Source organism: Lutra lutra, chromosome 8 (assembly GCF_902655055.1).
Source record: "Lutra lutra chromosome 8, mLutLut1.2, whole genome shotgun sequence".
Taxonomy (NCBI): Eukaryota; Metazoa; Chordata; class Mammalia; order Carnivora; family Mustelidae; genus Lutra; species Lutra lutra.
The window spans coordinates 55,698,368-55,720,614 of NC_062285.1; the positions used below are offsets into that span (position 1 = coordinate 55,698,368).

The 22,247-nt window shown below is 51.9% G+C and overlaps 1 protein-coding gene and 1 long non-coding RNA gene across 7 annotated transcripts; one reads left to right on the forward strand and one right to left on the reverse strand.

Moving 5' to 3' along the window:
• Positions 1-367: 367 nt before the first annotated feature.
• LOC125106146 (uncharacterized) lies at positions 368-14,323 on the reverse strand. Its single transcript, XR_007129245.1, has 3 exons — positions 14,217-14,323; positions 9,279-9,282; positions 368-414 (listed from the first exon to the last, which is right to left on the reverse strand). It is a non-coding gene; the product is annotated as an uncharacterized LOC125106146 (long non-coding RNA).
• On the forward strand, positions 6,941-22,099 carry SPRYD3 (SPRY domain containing 3). 6 transcript variants are annotated; one of them, XM_047739776.1, is made up of 11 exons: positions 6,941-7,065; positions 8,523-8,669; positions 9,705-9,780; positions 10,509-10,633; positions 10,957-11,092; positions 11,919-12,104; positions 18,701-18,850; positions 19,281-19,338; positions 20,016-20,135; positions 20,222-20,394; positions 20,715-22,099. In XM_047739776.1, exons 1-11 carry the CDS (start codon positions 7,043-7,045, stop codon positions 20,847-20,849), a joined length of 1,329 nt encoding a protein of 442 aa, XP_047595732.1. In that variant the 5' UTR covers positions 6,941-7,042; the 3' UTR covers positions 20,850-22,099. The 6 variants fall into 6 exon arrangements, with proteins under 6 accessions (XP_047595732.1, XP_047595737.1, XP_047595738.1 ...); XM_047739777.1 differs by lacking the exon at positions 6,941-7,065 and adding an exon at positions 7,240-7,380; XM_047739780.1 differs by lacking the exon at positions 6,941-7,065 and adding an exon at positions 7,296-7,313.
• Positions 22,100-22,247: the final 148 nt, after the last annotated feature.

Below are 22,247 nucleotides of genomic sequence, written 5' to 3' on the forward strand. Positions count from 1 at the left end.
CCCAGACTATTCTCTCTGAAATGAAAAATAGAGCATATAATTCCTCTGCTTAGAAACCTTCAATGACTCCCTAAGAACTCCAGGATCAAGTCCAAATCCTTGGTTCTTAATCCACTTGTTCTATAACCCCTATTATTACCTTACAAGAACCACCCACCCCTTGACCAAATATGCTCTTTAAATTCATACTTCTGAGCTTTTTTAAAAAATATTTTATTTATTTATTTATTTGACACAGGGAGAGAGAGAGAGAGAGAGAGAGAGATCACAAACAGGCAGAAAGACAGGCAGAGAGAGGGGGAAGCAGGCTCCCCGCTGAGCAGAGAGCCTGATGCGGGGCTCCATCCCAGGACCCTGAGACCATGATCTGAGCCAAAGGCAGAGGCTTTAACCCACTGAGCCACCCAGGCACCCCTGAGCTTTTTTTTTTTTTTTTTTTTTAAAGATTTTATTTATTTGACAGACAGAGATCACAAGTAGACAGAGAGGCAGGCAGAGAGAGAGAGGGAAGCAGGCTCCCCGCCGAGCAGAGAGCCCGATGCGGGACTCGATCCCAGGACCCTGAGATCATGACCTGAGCCGAAGGCAGCGGCCCAACCCACCGAGCCACCCAGGCGCCCTGAGCTTTTTTTTTTTTAATGAAGATTTTATTTATTTGACAGAGTGTGAGTGAGTGAGAGAGAGAGAGAGAGAGGGAGAGAGTGCACCAGCAGGGGAAGTGGCAGGCAGAGGGAGAAGCAAGAGTGGGGATCCTGACTTCAGACTCAATCCCAGGACCCTGGGGTCATGACTGGAGCTGAAGGCAGATGCTCAACCAACTGAGCCTCCCAGGCGCCCTACTCCCGAGGTTTTATTCATAATCACACTCCTAACTTTTCCCTTCTTCTCCAACCCTGTGTTTTCTAATTTTTTATTATCAAGCTCTGGATGAAATTGAGTCTGTTCACCCTGATCCCAAGAAGCTCACAGTCTCTGGGGAAAACAGAAAAGCAAATCAACAATGACACCACATAAAGATAGGAGGGACCAAGGACTAAGTGACACAAAGGGAGAAGAACCTAAGTTTGTCTGGGAGAATCAGAGAGAAGGCTTCACAGGGGAGTGATGCTTTGATTGACTCTTGAAGGAGTAGAAATTTAACAAGGAAGGACTGAGGGGAAGGCTTCTAGGCTGTGGGAACAGCACCTGTCTTTACCAGTTACATGGCTGTTCATCTTGTATCTCCTCTCAACATCCCTTATAGTTTATCTTGTATTTCTAGCAGCTTTTCATATACCATATCTTATCTTCTTCTGATTGGCTTATGAATGCCTTTAGGAAAGTGCCCACATCCTCTATTTCTTTCTTTTTTTAAAAATTTAATTTAGGGGCGCCTGGGTGGCTCAGTGGGTTAAGCCTCTGCCTTCAGCTCAGGTCATGATCCCAGGGTCCTGGGATCGAGCCCCGCATCGGGCTCTCTGCTCTGCAGGGAGCCTGCCTCCACCTCTCTCTCTCTACCTGCCTCTCTGCCTACTTGTGATCTCTGTCTGTCAAATAAATAAAATCTTTAAAAAAAATTTAATTTAATTTTTTAATTTTTTAATAAACATATAATGTATTTTTATCCCCAGGGGTACAGGTCTGTGAATCACCAGGTTTACACACTTCACAGCACTCACCATAGCACATACCCTCCCCAATGTCCATAACCCCACCACCCTCTCCCGACCCCCCTCCCCCCAGCAACCCTCAGTTTCTCTTGTGAGATTAAGAGTCACTTATGGTTTATCTCCCTCCCAATCCCATCTTGTTTCATTTATTCTTTTCTTACCCCCCCCCAAGCTCCCCATGTTGCATCTCCACTTCCTCATATCAGGGAGATCATATGATAGTTGTCTTTCTCCGATTGACTCATTTCACTAAGCATGATACCCTCTAGTTCCATCCACGTCGTCACAAATGGCAAGATTTCATTTCTTTTGATGGCTGCTTAGTATTCCATTGTGTATATATACCACTTCTTCTTTATCCATTCATCTGTTGATGGATATCTAGGTTCTTTCCATAGTTTGGCTATTGTAGACATTGCTGCTATAAACATTTGGGTGCACGTGCCCCTTCGGATCACTACGTTTGTATCTTTAGGGTAAATACCCGGTAGTGCAATTGCTGGGTCATAGGGTAGTTCTATTTTCAACATTTTGAGGAACCTCCATGCTGTTTTCCAGAGTGGTTGCACCAGCTTGCATTCCCACCAACAGTGTAGGAGGGCTCCCCTTTCTCCGCATCCTCGCCAGCATCTGTCATTTCCTGACTTGTTAATTTTAGCCATTCTGACTGGTGTGAGGTGGTATCTCATTGTGGTTTTGATTTGTATTTCCCTGATGCCGAGTGCACATCCTCTATTTCTATTCCTCTGCAAAATGCAAAATGCAGGTTGCAAAACTTACTTTACAGAATTGTTGTAAGTGTGTTAGGGGAAATTCATGTGACATACTTGGTAGGTACTCAGTGTTTTTGTTTTTGTTTTCCTATGACGAATAAAGTTCCTGGCCCACACTAATGTACTCAGCATTTAATGAGTGAATGATCCTACCCTGGTTCAAAAATCACTTTCACATCTGAACTCTGGGCTTTGGGAGGCCTCATTGGATGGGAAAAGATCCCAATCTTTCAGCAATGTTCCATCAGGGCAAGGATACTAGCCTGTGAGAGCTAACCAAATAGATGAGAGCTGTTCAGTCTGAAGAGGAAGCAGAGATATTCAGACAACTCAAGTTTACTGAATGCTTACTTATATTTTGCATGATTCTCACAATGTTCCATTACCATCTTTGCAAATAAGAAGACCTATTTAGAGATGTTCAATACCTTGCCAAAGGCCACAGAGCTAGATGGTGGGATCCACTGGATTCCAAGTTCAATGCTCTTTTCACTTCAACATAAAAACTTTCATGATGCAGAAAAACATGAAGACTTTGGATAAGTTAAACACAGACTTCTTTGCTAAATTATCTAAATAGTCAAACCACATGTAACTTCTAGAGCTAGAGAGAGGTTGTTTTAAGGCAACTAAAAGGAAGGTAGCCTTATGTTGCGGGTAGGGTGGGAATAAACACAAGAAATGTATTATTATGATAAACAGCACAGACTGAAAAAGGAAAGAAGTTAGAAAAGAATTAATAAGATCATATATAAAAGATCCCTGGTAAGTCACGAAAAGACTAGACCTTCTCTTTTTCTGCTTCTTGAGCTATGAGAATACCCCCAGCTTAAGTCTGGGCTCTTTCCAAAAGCAACCTGGGGCTGATTGAAGTCTGGGTTCCTGCCCTTTTTGGTAGGCCAGCTCTGCCCTCTTTATAACCTGTCTCTGGCAAAGCTGTTGAAGAAAGTATCCTAGACTGTAACAAAACATTGGTTATAGTAAATATTTCTTTTTCCTCCCTAAAATTTTGGCCTGAAAGCCTAGAATTTAATATTAAACAACCAGAGTAAGTTAAGAAGGATAGCAATTAAATCTATTACATCACCATCAAATACAGTTGACCCTTGAGCAACATGGGTTTGAACCATACTGGTCCACATACAAGCAGATTTTTTTCGATAAATACAGGATAGCACTATGAATGTATTTTCTCTTCCTTATGATTTTCTTAGTAACATTCTTTCCTCCAGCTTACTTTGCTGTAATAATACAACATATATGTATAACATGCAAAATATGTGTTAATTGACTGTTTATGTTTATGTTATGTTATGTTTATGTCATTAGTAAGCTTTCTGGTCAACAGTGGGTTATTAGCAGTTAAGTTTTGGGGGAATTAAAAGTTATATGCAGATGTATCATATTTATTAGGAAAAAACCCACACATAAGTAGATCTGCACAGTTCAAACCTATGCCGTTCAAGGGTCAACTGTACTCTTTGGGAAAGACTGAATAACTGTCTCAGATTGAGGGGACTAAGGAGACATGACAAGGGAATGTAATGTCGGATCCCAGATTGGATGTTGTACAAGGAAAAGGACATTAGTGGAACAACAGGTGATGTCTGAATGAGGTCTGTAAATCACTTAATAGTATTATACCAACGTTAATATCCTGGTTTTCACTAATTATACTATAGTTATATAAGATGTTAACATTAACATGTGGAATTCCATGCACAAGTATAAACTGTTTCAAAATTTTAAAAAAATTTATTAATGGTTTATTGACTTAATGCAAAATCTAAAACCATAAAACTTCTAGAAGAAAACACAGGAGAACATTTTGTGACCTCGGGCTAGGCAAACATTTCTTAAATGGAACACCAAAAGCATGATTCATAAATTAAAAACTTGAAAAGTTGTACATCTTCATGATTATGAACTTCTGCTCCTGGAAGAACACTGTTAAAGGATGAGAAGACAAGACACAGACTAGAAGAAATGTAAATCACATATCTGATGAAGGATTTGAAGTCAGGATATATAAAGAACTTTCAAAATGCAGTATTAAGTGAAGCCACTCGATTTTTAAAACCGGACAAATGACTTGCACAAATATGGCCACTCTCTCGGTTGTGGACTTATGAGGATTCGTTATGGATTAGCCTCAGGATCTTCACCTACAAAAGGAGACATAATAAGATTCGCCTCGGAAGACATATGGATGACAAGTATGCATCTGAAAAGATTTTCAGTATCATTAGTTATTATGGAAATGCAAATTAAAATCACAACGAATCACCACTACATACCTACTAGAATGGCCACAGTGAAAAAGAATGACAACACCAGCGTTGGAAAGGTTGGGGAACAAATGGAACATTCATACGCCGCTGATAGGAATTTAAAATGATACAAGCAGTTTGGAAAACAGTTTGGCAATTTCTCAAAAAGTGAAGCATACATCCACCACGTGGCACAGCCATTCCTTCCTAGGGGTTTCCCAAGAGAAGATGAAATGTACGTCCAGACAGATTTGGCATACACGTTCATAGCAGCTTTATTTATAACAGCCCTAAATTGGAAACCACCAAATGTCCATCTGTCAACAGGTGAATCATAAGCAGTCTGTGGTATAACCACAGAGGAGCATACTACTCAGCAATAAAACAATGGATGAATCTTAAGGTAATTATGCAGAATAAAAGGAGCCAGACACTCCTCCCCCACAAGAGCATATACCCTGTGATTTCATTTATGCAGAATTTTAGAAAATGCAAACTCAGCTAGTGACCAAAAGCAGATTAGTTGTTTCCTGGGGATGAGAGAGTGAGAGGGAAGGATTACAAAAAGAGCACAAAGACACTTTTGGAAGTGATGGGATGTTCACTGTCTTGACTGTGGTGATATTTTCATGGGTATATACATAACTTATAAAATTGTACACCTTAAATATGTCAGGTTTATTATATGTCGATTATATCTCAATAAAGTTGTTTGATCAAATACGTTTAGATACCAAGCACAAATTACCAATTAAATCCTGAGGATGCCAACTGATGGAGGATTCTCTGAAAGGGCCAGCCCCACACCTGGGACCTGATCAGAAAATCTCGGATGGAATCACCATCAGTAACACTCTGAAAACACCTTCTTCTGATATTTCTCCATTTCAGGCCCAAACTAGCTAGCGAGTTCCTGGAAGGAGCCAGGAGACCTTGTGTGGGATGGCTGTGACTCTGGAAGCAGCCTTGGCCTGTTGCTTTTTGGCTGCCTTTGGGAGGAGTGGAGCTGAGGCTGGGGGCTATTGTCATAGCTTAGGAAGAGGAGGTCAAAGAGAAGCAATGAAGGAAACAGGAGCCAGAGATGAGTTGGGAAAAGTAACTCGATTTTTGCAATCCAGGGGTTGGAAAGGAGCTAAGAGATCACATGCTTCAAAATTTTTGTTTATGGGTAAGAACACCAAGACCTGACCTCAGGCACAGACAGAACTGAAGCTTTCATCCAGATTTCCCAATTTCCGATCTACAATTACTTTCCTCATCGATTTCCATCATGCCAAGTGGCCAAGTGGCTGCTGTTTGGTATACAAGATGATGGCTTCCATCCCATCCAACATTTGTAACAATAACTATTTATAAGCATGGGATAAAGCCCAGGCTCTGAAGGATACCACAGTCTGTCAGAGATAGATCTATATACAGAGGTGACACTTAAATAATAAAGGGTAAGAAAAAAGTGCTAGCGATGAGGCCCAAATGACATGGTATGAGAATGCAGAGGAGGGAAAACCCTCCAATCTGGAAGAGAAATCTGGTGATGGGAGGCGATCTGGGCAGCTCCAAACACTCTTCAGTAGGTGCTCAATAAATATAAGTATCCTTCCACCCTCACGTAATGACTCCCGCCTAACTTTACTTAGGTCACACCCAGAGCCTCCGGTCCAGAACAGCGTGACGTTTCGTGCCACTGAGCTTTCCGCATCCAAAGTTCTCTCCTCCTGGAATGGACTGTCCTTCCCAGAACGAGCGGAAGATGACATGACACGGAGCTCCGGAGAATAGAGAGCACATGGTAACAGCACAGGTCCGGCGAATATAAAGCATGCGGGAACAGTTAGGTGCACGAGCTATGGAGGCCAGCCTCAGGATCTTCATTTGCAAAAGGGAGATAATAACAAGATTCATTTCAGAAGGGTGCGGAGTGGATCAAAAGGACGTTGCTACGAAGCCTTCCTCCGCCGCACGTCCCGCACAGAAGGAGCGCTCGGGCAAGATTGGCAGTCGCGGTAGGTGCGCAGCGACCTTCTCCCCGCCCAGTGCGGGAGCCGCCCCTTGGCTGCCCAGTCAGCGCCCAGGGCGCCGGGCCGCGCCGCCACGTCGCCGCCTCCCACCCTCCGACACTCGGCTTTACCAGCCCGACCCTGCGCTAGGTACCCAGTTCACCGGGCCGCGCCCGACCCTGCCTGCGTTCCTCCGATTGGCCCCTGCAGATGTCCGTCGTCCTGGGCCGCTGCAGATTGGCCGGGGTGGGAGGGGAGGGGCGGGCCTCGGGGGAGCGTAGGAAGGGCGGGGACCCGGATGTGTGTGGTGGCGGCGGCCGAGGAGCTAGGGTGCGGAGCTGAGAGGCCTATGGATGAGGAGGACGCGGCGGCCCCGGTAGGCGGGGATCGGGGGCGGGGTCCCGGAGGCCTCGGGTCTCCTGGGAGCTTGAGGCAGGAGGCGGGGGTCCTGGGCGGGGGCTTCGGGGTCAGGGGCGTGGCGTGAGCCCCGGTTACTGGGCTTCCTGCCTCGGGACCCTCCTCGGTGCCGGGCCTGGGGAGACTGTGCGTAGTCGCGGGGACGAGCCGGACCCCCGGGTCCCCGGGTCTCGTCTGAGCGACCAGGCCGTGCCCAGGCTGGAGGAGGTACCCGGCGCGGCTGCCACTCGTGGGTGCCGAGGCTGTGCGGTTCTGGGCGAGCAGACGTCCCCAGGTCTGGGGGCCAGTATCTGTCTAGGGTGGAGCCCTGGTTGCTGCGAGGAGGGCAGCCCCGCTGGTGCCTACCCTTCTGGGCCACGTGGTGGCTTGCAGCTACTGCAGGAGGGGGCGCTTTAGGATTGAAGGATTGAATTCAGCCCAGCTGAGGCTTATTTAAGCACCTACTGTATGCAAGGCACTGTCCGGCCTTGATGGAACCCCTGTCCCAGTATTGGGTGACAGGAAGAGAAAATAACCTCCTGTTTTTCTCACTTTTCGCTTCCAGGAAAAACCCATCCATCCATCCATCCATCCATCCATTCATTCATTAGCATTGTGGTGGTTTAAATACCCAGGTCATTCTACTTCTCTCCATTTTCACTGCTACCATCCTAATGGATACCATGTCTCATTGGAGCTGCTGGAACAGTCTCCTGCTAAATTGTTCTCCACTTCTGCTCTTGCTTCTGTTATGATCGATTCTTCAGACAAGGGCAGGAATGATCTTTAAGATCTGATAAACCTTAAAATCCTATCATTTTCTTGCTTAAAACCCTCCAGAGGTTTCCCATCCCACTTGGAAGGAAATCCAAACTCCTTAACATGGTCTGCAGGGCCTTGTAGGGCCTCTCTCTGGCTCCAGCCTTCTTCCCATCCTCTTCTTGAACATTCTCCCACATTTTCCCTACACACCAGCCACCCTGGCCTTTCTGTTCCTCTACCATGCCTGCTCCCTTCTAGCCCAGGACCTGTGTCCTGGCTGTCCCCTCTACCTGAAGTACTCTTCCTTGGGCTTGTCACATGGCCTGGCCTCTTCTTAAATCAAATGTCACCTCAGAGAGGCCTCCTCTGTCCACTGTATCCAAAGTAGTCTTTAGACTTTACCCCATTATTCTGTGTCACCCCACTCTGTTGTTTCTTCCACTGGCCAACACTGTCGGGTCTGTGTCTCATCTGTCATGCCTCCCGACTAGAATGGAAGTGCAGTGAGAACAGGAATGCCACCTGTTTTTGGTGCATATAGCAGGAGTCAGTACATGTTTGCCAAATGAAAGGATGGCTTCGAGTCCAGTGCCCTGTCCACGTTCTGGGTCAAACAGGCTGAGCTGCTTTGCTCAGGGCCCTGCTTCCTTCTCAGTCCCCTTTTCCCCGTGGCAGGTTTGTTCTCATGAACAAGATGGATGACCTCAACCTGCACTACCGGTTTCTGAATTGGCGCCGGAGGATCCGGGAGATTCGGGAGGTCCGGGCTTTCCGATACCAGGAGAGGTTCAAGCACATTCTTGTAGATGGAGACACTTTGAGGTGAGGTGGCGGCGGCTGGGGGGTGCTTTCACATTTTCCTTGCTCTGCCAGATCTTAGAGATGAAAAAGGGCTTTTTTGGAAGCAAGAACTGTCTACACTGGGCGAGCCTTTGACCCTGGAGGCCTTTCTGAGTGGAGCAGCATGTGCTCCTACAGCCCTCACTTTGTTCTGCCTGTTCCTGGGTCACTCTGTCCTGGTCCACGTTGGAAGGAATTATGAGATAGGAAGCGGCAGGTGCCTTGAATTATGAGAGATAGGAAGCGGCAGGTGCCTTGAGTTGCCCCAGCGCCTCGTTGAGAGGACTCCAGTGTGGGGTGTCTGTGTCTCCACAGCCTGGGTCTCAGGGGTTGGGTTTGGAGGAGAGTAGCCATGTCAGAGGCAGTGGATTTCCTGTTTTGGAAAGGACAGTTCCCTAGTGCATCCTGCCCGCCACTGTCCAACCCTTTGGGGTGTGTGTTTGTGTTTGTTTTCTCTCTCTTTTCTGGCTTAATCCCCTTCCCTGACTCCTTCTGAACCTAATTCTCTCACAAAGCTGTCCCTGAAGTGGGGGAAGGAAGTAGTGCTATTTAGCCTGGAGACAAGAAAGCTGAGGAGTGGGGACCCAATACCCATCTTCCAATCTACAAAGGGCTTTGGTACAGAGGATAGAGACCAGACTTTCTTCAGTTCCATTGAGGACAGAGCCAGAGGAAAAGGGCTGAAGCTGCAGCATGAGGGACTGAGGTTAGCACAGGGTTGTGAGACCCCCTACTAGGCAACTAAGGGAGGCTCTGCATTCTTTTCCCCCTGGAAATGAAGGAGCCAGGCTTGTGTTGGTCTGGTGTGGGCTGGACCCTGGCTGGAGGCAGCGGGAGGGGTGGGTGACCTCAAGTATTTCATTATGGTGTCTGTGCAGATGTCCTGAAGTGTGGTCTGATGGAGTCTCCACTGTGTTGGCCCTTGGGGGTTGGGGGTTGGGGGTGGAGATGCTAAGGCCCTCCCCCCAGCTCTTGGGCTAGGCTGCTCATGGAACTCCCCCCTCATTCCTCCCTCAGTTACCATGGAAACTCCGGTGAAGTTGGCTGCTACGTGGCTTCTCGACCTCTGACCAAGGACAGCAATTATTTTGAGGTGATCAAGGCAGTGGGTGGGCAGAGCAGGGGGAGAGCTTGTTAAGCTCCAGGGAGCTCTTTTACTAGATTCTTGATCTGATCCTTTTAATTTTGTTTTTTTTTTTTTAAAGATTTTATTTATTTATTTGACAGAGAGAAATCACAAGTAGGCAGAGAGGCAGGCAGAGAGAGAGGAGGAAGCAGGCTCCCCGCCGAGCAGAAAGCCCGATGTGGGGCTTGAACCCAGGACCTGGGATCATGACCTGAGCCGAAGGCAGTGGCTTAACCCACTGAGCCACCCAGGCGCCCCATGATCCTTTTAATTTTCCATCAGGGCTGTCTACTTGGCTGAGAAAAGGGCACAGGATAGCATGGTGCCTCAGCTGAGAGACAGGTGCCCTAGTCCTGTTACCCTGTCCCTCTGTTCTCCTGCCCCTCAGCTAGGTAGATGTTGACATATCCCCAGACTCTGACCCATGGCCTTTCCCACCTGCTAACCTGAGCCCAGCCTCTGCTCCATCTCCTGTCTGTTTCCATAATTTGGAAATGACTTTCTGAGTAATCCTGACAAAGTAGGCCCCTAGTCTCCCCAGTGCTTCTCTTAGTGCCCTGACTTTTCTCTGATTCACATGTTTTTGGTCTCTCTGAGCCTCTTTGAGTTTTTGATGTCTGACTGCTCTTCCCCAAGCCTCCAGCAACTCATCCCATTTCTGGTGCCTGCTGACTGCCCTGCTCTCCTCCCCCCAGGTATCGATTGTGGACAGCGGGGTCCGGGGCACCATAGCTGTGGGACTTGTCCCACAGTACTACAGCCTGGATCACCAGCCTGGCTGGTTGCCTGATTCTGTAGCCTACCATGCTGATGACGGCAAGTGAGTTACCGTCTGTGGAACCTTACCCCTTTCCCATGGGTTTGGGGACCTTAGATAACAAAGGACTACCTTGGGTGGCTTTTGCCCTTCCTTCACCTATCTTGGGGTATTTTCATGGACTTTTCTGATCAGGACAGAAAGGTGGCCTGATGGCGAGCCTTGGAGGTTTGAGGACTTAGAGGGGAGGGTGGAGCTCATGCGTGGACACAGGTAGGTGCGTCACAGAATGACTGGGAGCAGCAAGAGGGGCCCCAGAGGTCCGGTGCTCTGGAGAAGTTGGGAGGCCAGAGTCAGGTCCTCTGTCTGTGCTGCCCCGTCCACAGGCTGTACAATGGCCGAGCCAAAGGCCGGCAGTTTGGGTCAAAGTGCAACTCTGGGGACCGGATTGGTTGCGGCATTGAGCCCGTGTCCTTTGATGTGCAGACTGCCCAGATCTTCTTCACCAAAAATGGGAAACGGGTGAGTGGGAAATCCTGGGTGGGATTTAAGTGGCTTGAAGCCATCCAAGGAATTGTGGGAATGAAAATCTCCCAGCTGGGGCTTGCCCAGGGACCCCTTGGCTTAGTTCCCACCTCCTTCAGGCCATCCTCGGCTTCCCCCGAAGTCTGCACGTGGGAGAAGCCACTTCCCCTGCCCAGGGAAGCTGGGACATTAGCCTAGACGAGAGATGCAGAGGGGCAGGTGGACCGAAATGGGGTAGGGGGAGCAGGATTGAGTGATGTGGGGGAAGGTTTTGAGCAAAAAAACGAGAGGTAGAGGTTATGGCTTTGACGCATAAGCTGGAGGTCCTCTTCGGAGCTTTGACTTGAATGCTTTTGAGGATATGTCCTTTCTGTGTTATTTTCTTGTTTCACATCTTTCCTTCCCTCTTCAGAGAGAGCCTAGTAGTGCTGAAGGGATGGGGAAGAGCAAGTAGAAGAGAGGGACCCCCAGCTCTCTTTCTTCTCCTACCCAACTCCTTCTCCCACCCTGGGAGGATGGCTTTCTTAGGCCTTGGCCACGATGACGTCTTTCCTTAGTGTCCCTGCCTCTGCTCCAGAACACACTCACATGCCAAAGGTCAAGAGACTTGTGTTTGCCGTCTAGCGCTGTGGGTGCCTTGCTCGTCCAGGAGTCCTTAGCCACTTTTTAAACTTCTCTGTACCTCTTTTTTTCTGTCTGTCAGTGTGTGTGATAATTATTTGTTGCATCATCTCAGAAGTACCCTGGTGAGAATTAGGTGCACTGAGGAACAGGGAGCCAGGTGGCAGCTCCTTCCCTCCGGCTCTCCCTCCTTCCGCTGCAGGTGGGCTCCACCATCATGCCCATGTCCCCAGATGGACTGTTCCCAGCGGTGGGCATGCACTCTCTGGGTGAGGAGGTGCGCCTGCACCTCAACGCTGAGCTGGGCCGCGAAGACGACAGTGTCATGATGGTGGACAGTTACGAGGACGAGTGGGGCCGGCTGCATGATGTCCGAGTCTGTGGAACTGTGAGTGACAGGCGGTGGGGTGGGGGTGGTCGGCGGGGAGGGCTGGGCCGAACCTCCCTGGGCCGCATAAGCGGGTCTGAATTATTAGAATGGGGAGTGAAGACAGTGTCTTTTGTAGGGTTTTGGGAGATGGGAATTTGGGACCTTGACATGATTCTTTGAACCCAGATCCGTGTTCCCCTTAGTGCTGATTGTTTTTCTTCCCTTGCCCGGCCCGGAGAGCTCAGGTTAGTTGCTCTACTCTCGGCATGGCACTAGGTTCTCCTTTGCCTTCTTTGGTTCCTTCTGTACCCCGTGCCCTCTGCTGCCCTATACACCTGCCTTTGAAAGGCTGGGGCTCACTTGCAAGTGGGATGCCTAGATCCCCATTTTGCCGCATCCCAGTTCAGCAGGTCCAAGCTCTCCATTCACTGTCACAAGTCCCAGTCCCATGGGGGAAGGTTCTGAGATCTTTTTGTAGTAAGCGTGACTATCAGAGTCTTCTGTCTTCTCCCTACATTTAAAAAAAATATTTTTTTTATCTATTTGACAGAGACACAGTGAGAGAGGGAACACAAGCAAGGGGAGTGGGAGAGGGAGAAGCAGGCTCCCCGCTGAGCAGAGAGCCCGATGTGGGGCTCAATCCAGGACCCTGGGATCATGACCTGAGACAAAGGCAGATGCTTAATGACTGAGCCAGCCAGGTGTCCCCCGCTACATTTTAATAGAGGACGAGAACAGAGGCAGATGAAAATTCCATGAGCATCCTGGACTCTGCAAAGCTTGCTTTTTTAGACATCTTCCCATTGTACCTGCTCTGGTCTTTCCCTGGATTTGAAACTTTCTTGGGGAATATTTGAACCTTGGGAGAGGGAAGTTCTTCACCTTTACCCTCTCTGTCTCATGCTGGGTTGGGAGTGAATGGCTGCTGAGTCAGGGGTCTGGCCCTGACCTCCAGTGGGCTGCTTGGGCCTCCCACTTCGAATTGTCCCCCTGCTGCCCTCTTGCTTCTGGCTCAACCTTATTCTCCACCCTCTGGCCTTCTCACCCAAACCCAGGCTGTTTTCAGTTCAGCCTTTGGTAGCAAAACAGAGACAGTGGGGGGTGGGAGTGGATTATGAGCAAGGCTCCCCCCATTCTGGAGTTCAAGGTGAGTCAGACTTAAGGAAAATGGCAGCATGTGTGCCCTCCTGTTGCTTCTGATACTCTGCACCCCCTCTGGCGTTGGGTTCTGAGGATGGTGCTGGCTGCAAGCCAGGGGCTTCAGATCCCCACTCCTTGACCCTCATCTCTTTCCTATCTTTTCCCCCTTCTACTATCCACTATCATTTTGACAACATCTACAGAGTTGAACTTGGGACTGAGCCAGGGCGATGTTCCAGCTCCCATCCCTGACCTCTCCTCAGGAGTGTTTTCCTGGCATCCTTTCCCTGCCTGGACCTGTCCCCACTCTGCCCCCAGCTCCTCCCAGGCAATCTTTTCTAATCGATGTAGAATCCTGTAGACATTTATAAATAGTCTTCCTTCCTCTCTGCCCTCCCCCAGTGCCCTCAGGTCACACTTTGGAGAATTTTTTCTTTCTTAGACATGAGCTGTGAAGTCTGGCTCTTGTCTCAGACCCTCACCCCAGGCTGGGACTGCCGGCAGGGTGGGCACTCCGTTCCCTGAGCACCTGCTCCCCTGGGGCAGACGAGGGCATGAGCCTCTTGACGGATATCTGCCTCTCTCCTCCTCTTGCCACCTTTCTTTCTTTCTTTCTTTCTTTCTTCCTTCCTTCCTTCCTTCCTTCCTTCCTTCCTTCCTTTCTTTCTTTCTTTCTTTCTTTCTTTCTTTCTTTCTTTCTTTCTTTTTTTTTTAAGATTTTATTTATTTATCAGATAGAGATCACAAGTAGGCAGAGAGGCAGGCCGGCAGCGGGGCGGGGAATGAAGGCTCCCTGCTGAGCAGAGAGCCAAATGCGGGGCTTGATCCCAGGATGCTGGGATCATGACCTGAGCCTCCGAAGGCAGAGGCTTTAACCCGCTGAGCCACCCAGGCGCCCCTTCTTGCCATCTTTCAAATGAGGGTGACTTACCCAGTTTCTTCCATCCCCACTTGTCTCTTGCCCTGCTCCCTCTTGTCCCTTCTGACCACCCAGTGTAATTCTGATCCAGCCCTTAGAGTTGTGTTTCCTGGAGGAGCCTGGGAGAGGTCAGTAGGGCCATGCCTGTACCTCCCATTTCTAAAGATGTCTAGCTCAGCTCTTTCTCCTCTTTGCTCTTCCTGTTTTCCGTCCCCTCTGTGGGGAGCCTTTCCCTGGGGCCTCAGACCTCTTGCTGTGGGTTGGAGCCTGTCTTGGGTGAAGTTTCCAGTCGAGTGCCCTTTAGAACCATAAAGGTTTGAGAGAGGCTCTGATGCCATCCAGTCCAGGGCTTCTCAGCGCGGAGCTGGAGACCGTTCCCTGACACGCATGGCCTGCAGTGTCCCCGGCGCCCAGACCCACGGTGCTTGGAGTTCCCTCCCATAGTCATCCTTGTCATCATGACAACCCTCGTGTTCCCACAGCTCTTTTTGTTGTGTGGCTGATGAAAAGACAGCCCCACTCAGAAGCGAAGAGACTGGTTCAAATGTGAAACAGTGAATTAGCCACGAAACTAAGCCCAGACACTCATTCTTGGATCCCTTGCCCTGGCCCTGTCCACTGCCAGATACATGCTGTGCCTTTCTCCCCAGCCCCTCTCCTGTAGCCCATCGTCTCTCCTCCTGGCCCCTCTCATAAGATGAATCTGGAATTCTGGGCTTAAGTTCCCACTTGCCCTGCGAGTCTCCTGACTAGCTCCCTTCGCCCCCGTCCTTCTAGGGGAACTTACCTGGCTGCCATGGGACCCTTTGCCTCCTAGGCCTCTCTCTCAATTCGGAGTCTCAGTTATCCTCTCTCTTCCCTTCTCAGCAGTTCTTCCCACAAAGAAGAGCAAATTCCTGACCCCCATTTTTTTTTTGCTCTAACGTTACATTATGAACAATTTCCAACATACAGAAAAGTTGAAGCAACAGCACAGTGAGCACCCATCTCCCCACTACCTAGCTTCAACAGTTGTCATATCCAGACTAACCTGGCTCTTTCTTGGGTGGAATTCTTCCCCCTGCATCCTGGGGCCTCAGTTTCCCTTCCCAAGGAGTCCCCCCCCGCCACTTTGCAGAGCACTGAGGGTGTTGAAGAGTTGCTGCCATGTTTGCTCAGGGATGGGGGTGTTGCCCCTCACCTCATCCCTGCCCGCAGGCCTTGCAAAGTGAAGTCATGTGTGGGAGGGTGGGGGGCAGTAGGTAAAGCTGAGGGATTAGCCTCATTCTCTCTTTGTTTCCTGCTCCTAGCTCCTCTGGCAACTCCTTAGTGACGGGACAACACCTCTGGTACACAAAGAGGGGTGAAGGAGGCCCCACCCTCTGGGGTCCTCCCCCAACCAACCCAGGAGGAGACCATGTTGGGGCCTGAGCTGGCCGGTGGGGAGCATATTCTGGGTTCCTGTTTCAGCTGCTTCTAGGCCCTCAGGGCACTGAGCCCTCCCTTGCTCCTGTCAAGAGGGATTAGGGTCTCTGCTGGCAAGAGGAGAAGGGCTGCCAGAGGAGGAGGGCGGATACCAGCAGGAGAGAAGAGGCTGGGAAGGCACTGCTGGTACGCGGTGGGGGGGTTGGAGCGCAGGAGACTCTCTGCCCCGGGTGCTGCAGCCTTGGCTCTGTGCCCTTGAGTCCACCTGTTTGGCCTCCCGAGGCTTTGGGGGTGTGAGGAGGATGTGCAAGAGTCAGGGGGGTTTGAGAGCCCCAAGGAGTGGCTGACCCTGCCCCCCCAAAGATGCAGGGGTACATTCCTCTTGGTCCAGCATTGTTGGAGGAGAAGCACTAAGAGGGGACAGCTGGTGGATTGGGATGGAGTCATCTGGGGCTCATCTCTCCTGGCGGGGGGAGTGACCAGTTCTGGGAGCCTAGAGGGCCATTGTAGTTGGAAGTAAGGGCTGAGATGGATTGTTTCCTTCTGTGATTGGCAGGTCTAGTCTGTTGTAGCTCTAGAGTGGCTGTTAATGTTTAGGGAGCACCGACGTGTTGGAATGTTCAGGTCCAAGCCCCATTTCCTGATTTAGGGAAAGGTAGAACAGCTACTGAGCCCCTGCTGGGTGCGGGCTCTGTGCTGGGCACTTGACACCCTTCATTTATTTTGGAAACGCAGGTGGTAGTATCCCTATGTCACTGTTGAAGAAACTGAGGCCTAAAGCAGAGGAAATCACTTGCTCGAAGTTAGTAGCTAGTAAGTAACTGGAGTTAAGATTGGAACCTGGGTCCATGCAATTCTCTTTCTAACGGAGAGGCTTCCAAGGCACAGGTTGAGGGACCAGTATCGAGAGTCTGGCAGCTCAGGGGTAAAGCTCCCATCTGCTCTCAGCCCTGGTCTCAGGAAGGGGAGTGAACTTGAGCTAGGATCTGCCTGCGAGGCCACAGTGTCCACCTGCCCCGTAGGTGTTGGGAGCGCTCTGGGGGGACTCACTGTGAGGGCTTGGGGGGCCTTCATCGGACAGGAGCAGGAGAGCCCATGAGAGAGCAGCAGGGGAGTTGGGGGGCTTACAGCCTGCGGGGCGGCTGTGCCTCACTTGCGGAGGGCGGCATTGCGGGGACCTAGCCTCCCAGCTGTCAGCCGTCATGTCTGAGTGGTGGGCTGGCTGGGGAGTGGGTTGCAGAGTCCCAGGTCATGTGCTTGGCCCTCCTGACCTTTTAGCTGGAGAAAGTGGCCCCACACTGTGAGCGGCCAAGACCGCAGTCTGCAGTCTCCTCGGGGCTGAGGCTGAGGAAATGGTTGGGCGGGTTTTTCCCAAGGATCGGGATCTGGAGCATCTGTCTCTTGGCTCTTTCAGCAAAGAACACTGTGTTTCCTACACCGAGGCCAGTTGGACGAAGTGGGTCAAGGGCAGCTGTGGGGTCCCCCACCCAGCTCTGCAATGCTGGCCAGAGAGGGTGGGTTGGGGGCTGCGCACACTGGGCGGGCTGGGAGCCCGCAAAGACGCCACCCCTCAGGCCTGCAGGGAGCTGGAGGAGGAGGCCGGCTGGGTAGTCAGCACAGAGGGCCGACTGGGGAATTCCAGCAGTGTGGAATAGTGAGTAAATCAGAAGATGGCCTGTCAGGGACCCCATTCTGAGGAAAGAAAGCAGGAGACCTGGGCTAGGGGTGTGACTACGAAAGAGCCATTGTAACTCGAAACACGCAGGGTGGTAGCCGGAGGACATTGAAAGGCCTGGGTGTGGATGTCCCAGGCAGCCCTGGCTTTTCCCCTGGTCGCCTCCGCTCGCCTCCATTCTCTTTTGGAGCGGGAAGAGAGGATGGACTTGAGGTGGCCGGGCTTTGGGGATCCCAGCCCAAGAAGGGGGCCCAGTCCCTCCAGTTCCTCTCTGAAGCAGTGGTGCAGATTGCAGGCCCTGCCTTGCTGGAGACATATGCAGGCTTCCACGCTGGTGCAGGCGATCCTCATTCCTTTCCTGTTCAGGCACGAGTTCTCGGGGTGGGGGGGGGTGAGAGGCCAGCGTCCAAAGGCTTGCCAGGGAAAGTGGAGGAGGTCCCCAGGCAGTGTTTCCTTTGGGGCTGGAGGGGCGGGAGGGTAGAATAAAGTCTTGAGGGGCAGTTTGGCTAATTAAAAAGGGATTAAGGATTCCCAGGTGATGCTGAGGGTGGGGAAAGAGGGGATGGGGTTGAGTCATAACCTCACCATTACCATGACAACTGATAAATAAATCCTCCCAGCTTGGGGGTTGCCGCCCCATCATGCCCGGGCAGGACCACTGTGGAACTGAAGAGCCCCCAAGAGTCCATCAGTCACCTCCCCTCTCCCCACAGCCCCACATACCCCAGCCCTCTGCAAGAGCTGTGAGGGGCTGCAAGCAGGAAAGCTTGCCTCGTGTGTTTGGCCCGCCGGTTCCCTGCCCTCATGTTAAGTAAAGGAGTAGAGCTGGTCATTCTGGGTTCTCTGGCTTCCCTTGGCACCTCCCTGACCCAGCTCTCCAAAGGCGAGTAAAACAGACCTTGAGGAATTATGGTCGTCCCATCCCAGGCAGAATCGGTTTCTGAGCTCATCTCCCTTCCTTCAGACATCTGGACCTGGCACCTAACACCCGCACCCTCCCTGTCCTCCCCATTAGGCCCCTCCAGGGGTCCGCTCAGCCTGGTCTTCAGGGCTCCTCCTCTCTGTGCCCAGGGCCCTTGGGGAGGCCTCGTCCAGCAGGATGATTCAGGGAGGTGATGGCACAGCCTGGAGACCGCCCCTCCACCATGTGCTCCCTGGAGCTCAGCCTTCCGGGTTGCTGGGCTGGCGCCCGCTTCTCTTCCAGAGCAAGGAGAGACTGCAGCTCAGGCGGCAGGTGTGTGCCGGGCTCACCCCTTCTGCCCATGCTGCCACCTTTGCTGCCCGCCAGTCCAACCTGTTCTCTCATGCCTGCCTAGAACGTTGGGGCCCACGGCGCGCTGCTAGGTGCCTTTCCCTTTCAGCCAGGGGTTTTGTCAGACCCAGGAAGCTGGTCTCGAGTGCCTTGGGACCAGGTTTCTAGGGCAGGTGTCTATCTGCCCTCCATACCACCCACTGCCCTTGGCTCTTCCCCTGCAGCTGCTGGAGTACTTGGGCAAGGGCAAGAGCATCGTTGACGTGGGGCTGGCCCAGGCCCGGCACCCACTGAGCACACGTAGCCACTACTTTGAGGTGGAGATCGTGGACCCTGGAGAGAAATGCTACATCGCCTTGGGGCTGGCCCGGAAGGTGGGCACTCATGCTGGCTTTTTACCTGTACTGCTACTCAGGCCTGGGCCTATTGGGATGGGGCCTGGAGACTCTTGGGGAAATCGGGGAGAGGTGTTGGGCAGGCGTGGACAGAATATGGTTATATGTGTTCGCTGTGGGAGGGTACAGACCCTTCCCCCTCCTCCGCCACAACCTGAGAGAGGGTCTTGACTGTACCATGCACACTGGGCCTGAAGGTGGGGCTAGGCACAGCCTGCAGCGCCGCCTGTGAAAGCCAGGTCTCCTGGTCACCTTCCCTGCTTGTCCTGCTTTCCCAGTGCCTGAAGGCTGTGGGAGGCCGCAGGGGTATGAGCAGCCATCTGTCTGAGAAGACTGAAAGTTCAGATGCCCTCTCCTGTCCTTTTTCCATGCATGCTACCATAGGTTTTCTTTTTCCTTCTCGGTGCAGGATTATCCCAAGAACAGACACCCTGGCTGGAGCAGAGGCTCTGTGGCTTATCACGCAGGTGAGCTGGGGCTGTCCTGAGGCCGTCAGGGCAGTGGGGCATGTACAGGCACAGGGACATCCATTTTCCTGAAACCCCCCCCCCCCCACCCCCCTGCAGATGGGTTTCCCCTCTAGCGACTGGCTGGAGAGCCTTTCCCTGCTGCCGTATCATTTCCCCTTCCCAGGCCAGTAGTGCTTTCTCCTCGTCTGTGTTTTTCCTTCCAGCCTGAAAACCGAGGGGAGCCGAACAGGGGCGGGGGGATCTGGGCCCAAACTGGACATTCCAGGCCTCTGAGTTGGCTCCCTCTGCGTCCTCTTGCAGATTCTGCACTTTCTTTTTTTGGTTGGCTTGACTCTCTTTAGGGCTTTCTTTAGAAAGGAGTTGCCGTGAGCTCCTGGTGTCACCCACATCCCCTTCTCGGCCCCTCGCCCCTTTCCTGCCACCTCCCTGAGCGAGTCAGCCCCTAAGCTTCTTTAGTGAACAGATACTGTATCACTTTTTTAGAAAAAATCTGGGGCCTCTTCCTACTTCTGTCTCTCCATTTTTGTTTCACCTTGACTCCCTCTCTTCCTCAGGGCCAGAGAGGGAGGTGAGCAAGGATTCTGCTCAAAATACGGGCCTCTTTGTGGGGAGGGGGGGGAGTGTCAGCCCCTCCTTCAAGTGTAGGCCTTATCGTCTCCCCTCCTCCCCGGCAGATGACGGGAAGATCTTCCATGGCAGTGGCGTGGGCGACCCATTCGGGCCACGCTGTTATAAAGGGGACATTATGGGCTGCGGAATCATGTTCCCCCGAGACTACATTCTGGACAGCGAGGGTGAGTGGGGTAGGGGTGGCCAGCCAGGCTGATTGGGCAGACGGTGGGGGCAGCACCACAGGAGCTCAGGTTTCCTGGCCTCCTAGGTGACAGTGATGACAGTTGTGACACAGTGATCCTGTCCCCTACTGCCCGAGCCGTCCGGAACGTCCGGAATGTCATGTACCTGCACCAGGAGGGAGAAGAGGAAGAGGAGGAAGAGGAAGAGGAAGAAGATGGGGAAGAGATTGAGCAAGAGCATGAGGGCAAGAAGGTGGTGGTAAGTGGAGAGGGTGTGGGCTTGGACTGGGGTTCCTGGGCCTGGGCAGGGGCTGTTGTAGTGGGCTAATAGGAAGGGAGCCAGAGGCAGGAAGAGGGAAAGCCTGGTGGTAGGCGTGTTCTGAGATGCTGGATGCAGCCAGACTATGGTGGGGAGCTGGTTTCCAGACGCCCTCTTGTGGTTACTTCCCATGTCACCCGAGTCTCTCCCCTTTGGTGGTTCTGGGAGTTGGGAGCTTCCAGCGCTTGGGTTTCAAGCCTGCATCATCAGAGGAGGCCAGAGCCAGCCTGCTCCACTCCTCTCTGTGCCCCCACCCCCAGGTTTTCTTCACTCGGAATGGCAAGATCATCGGAAAGAAGGATGCTGTCGTACCTTCTGGTGGCTTCTTCCCCACCATAGGAATGCTGAGCTGTGGGGAGAAAGTCAAAGTGGATCTGCATCCCTTGAGTGGCTAGGGGCTTTGCCCCTAGACCTGCCCCGTCTCCTTTTCCTTGCCCTTTGCAGAACCAGGTGCCCAGTTCCTACCTTCCAGGATTTGTTTGCCCAGCAGGCCCCAGGGAGTGTGTAGTCCCTCCACCTCTCACAGATCAGGCCCCTGCCAAGCCCCTCTGTGTCCACATCCCTGACCTGATAACACCCTGATCATCAGTCAGTCCTGGGCCCGAGTCCCTGGTTGGAAAGGAGCAGGCCCAAAGAGTAGTGTTACTCTGTTGGTGCATGCCACTCGCTCTGGCTGGTGGACTCTCGCACCCCCCTTTTGCCCCCTGGCCGTGTGAGTGGAGAGGAGTGGGCACCTGTCTCAGCTGCTGTGTGGGCACGAGGCTCTTCTGAGGGTGGAGTAGAGACTGCCCGCTCCCCTATTTAACACAGTATTTCTCTTTGCATCTTCTCTTTTTTTGTTCCCTGTCCTCATTGTGTGGACCAGTTGCTGCTGTCGTCCCCCCTGGCTGGGCTAGGGGGGCTCTCTTGGGCCTTGTCTCTCCTTCCACTGACTGCTGTCCCAGGAGTACTAGTCCAGGGTCTCTGTTCTTTCCCCTGAGAGCCTCTTTCTCCCTCACCGCCTGCTCGCCTGCCCACCTGCCCACCTAGAATCCGAGTCTCCAGTGCCCCCGCAGCTGTACGCACCTAGGTGGGAGTCTGCTATGTGTTCAATGGAGTGAGAGGGGCTACTTGGTGAGGGGGGCTGGGGTCTTGGCTCCTGTTCCCCCCTTGCCATCCTTGGGATACCTGTGGCCTCCTTGTCCCCAGTTCCCGGGCTTTCAGCAGAGACTCCAGAGCGGGTCTCTCTTGCCGTGGTGAGGGCAAGACCCCAGAGCCGTGGTTGTGAGCCCAGAGGGCAGCTTGGCCCCTCACTCCCCTTCCCTGCACAACCCCCCACCCCGGGTCCCAGCTTGCTGCCTGTGCCAGTTGCCTGTTTTGCTTCAGTGTTTGATTCTAGCACTTACATGTGTCCTCCCCCACCGAGCCCTCCTATCTCCTACCGCCTTGACCCCTGACCCCCTTCCTATACAGTGACTTCTGGGAGGAAGAGGGAGTGGGAGCTGTTGGCCTTGGTTTGCACAGAGTGGGTGGGCCTTGGCGAAAGAGGGTGAGCTGTTGTGTTGCTGGGGTCCCCTCTTTCGGCCCTCCACTACGATGTATGAAATGTATGTACAGCCCAGAGATGTTTATACAGCCAATAAAGATGGAGTTTCTGTATTTATCAGCACGGCCTGGACAGGGGAGTCCTTGCCACTCCACAGGGCAGGGACAGTGCCAGAGGTGCGGGCAACTGAGCAGCTTGCTCACTGGAGACTTGGACTAGTACAAGGCCAGGGATGGGGACTGTGTGCGCTTCGTGGGCCTGGCTGTGG

Bases quoted from the DNA above. Each gene is read 5' to 3' on its own strand.
- SPRYD3 (XM_047739776.1), top strand. From the start codon at position 7,043: ATGAGGAGGACGCGGCGGCCCCG. The intron at 10,634-10,956 runs GTGAGTTACCGT...CCCCGTCCACAG, and splicing joins TACCATGCTGATGACGGCAA to GCTGTACAATGGCCGAGCCA. The intron at 12,105-18,700 runs GTGAGTGACAGG...CTTCCCCTGCAG, and splicing joins ATGTCCGAGTCTGTGGAACT to CTGCTGGAGTACTTGGGCAA.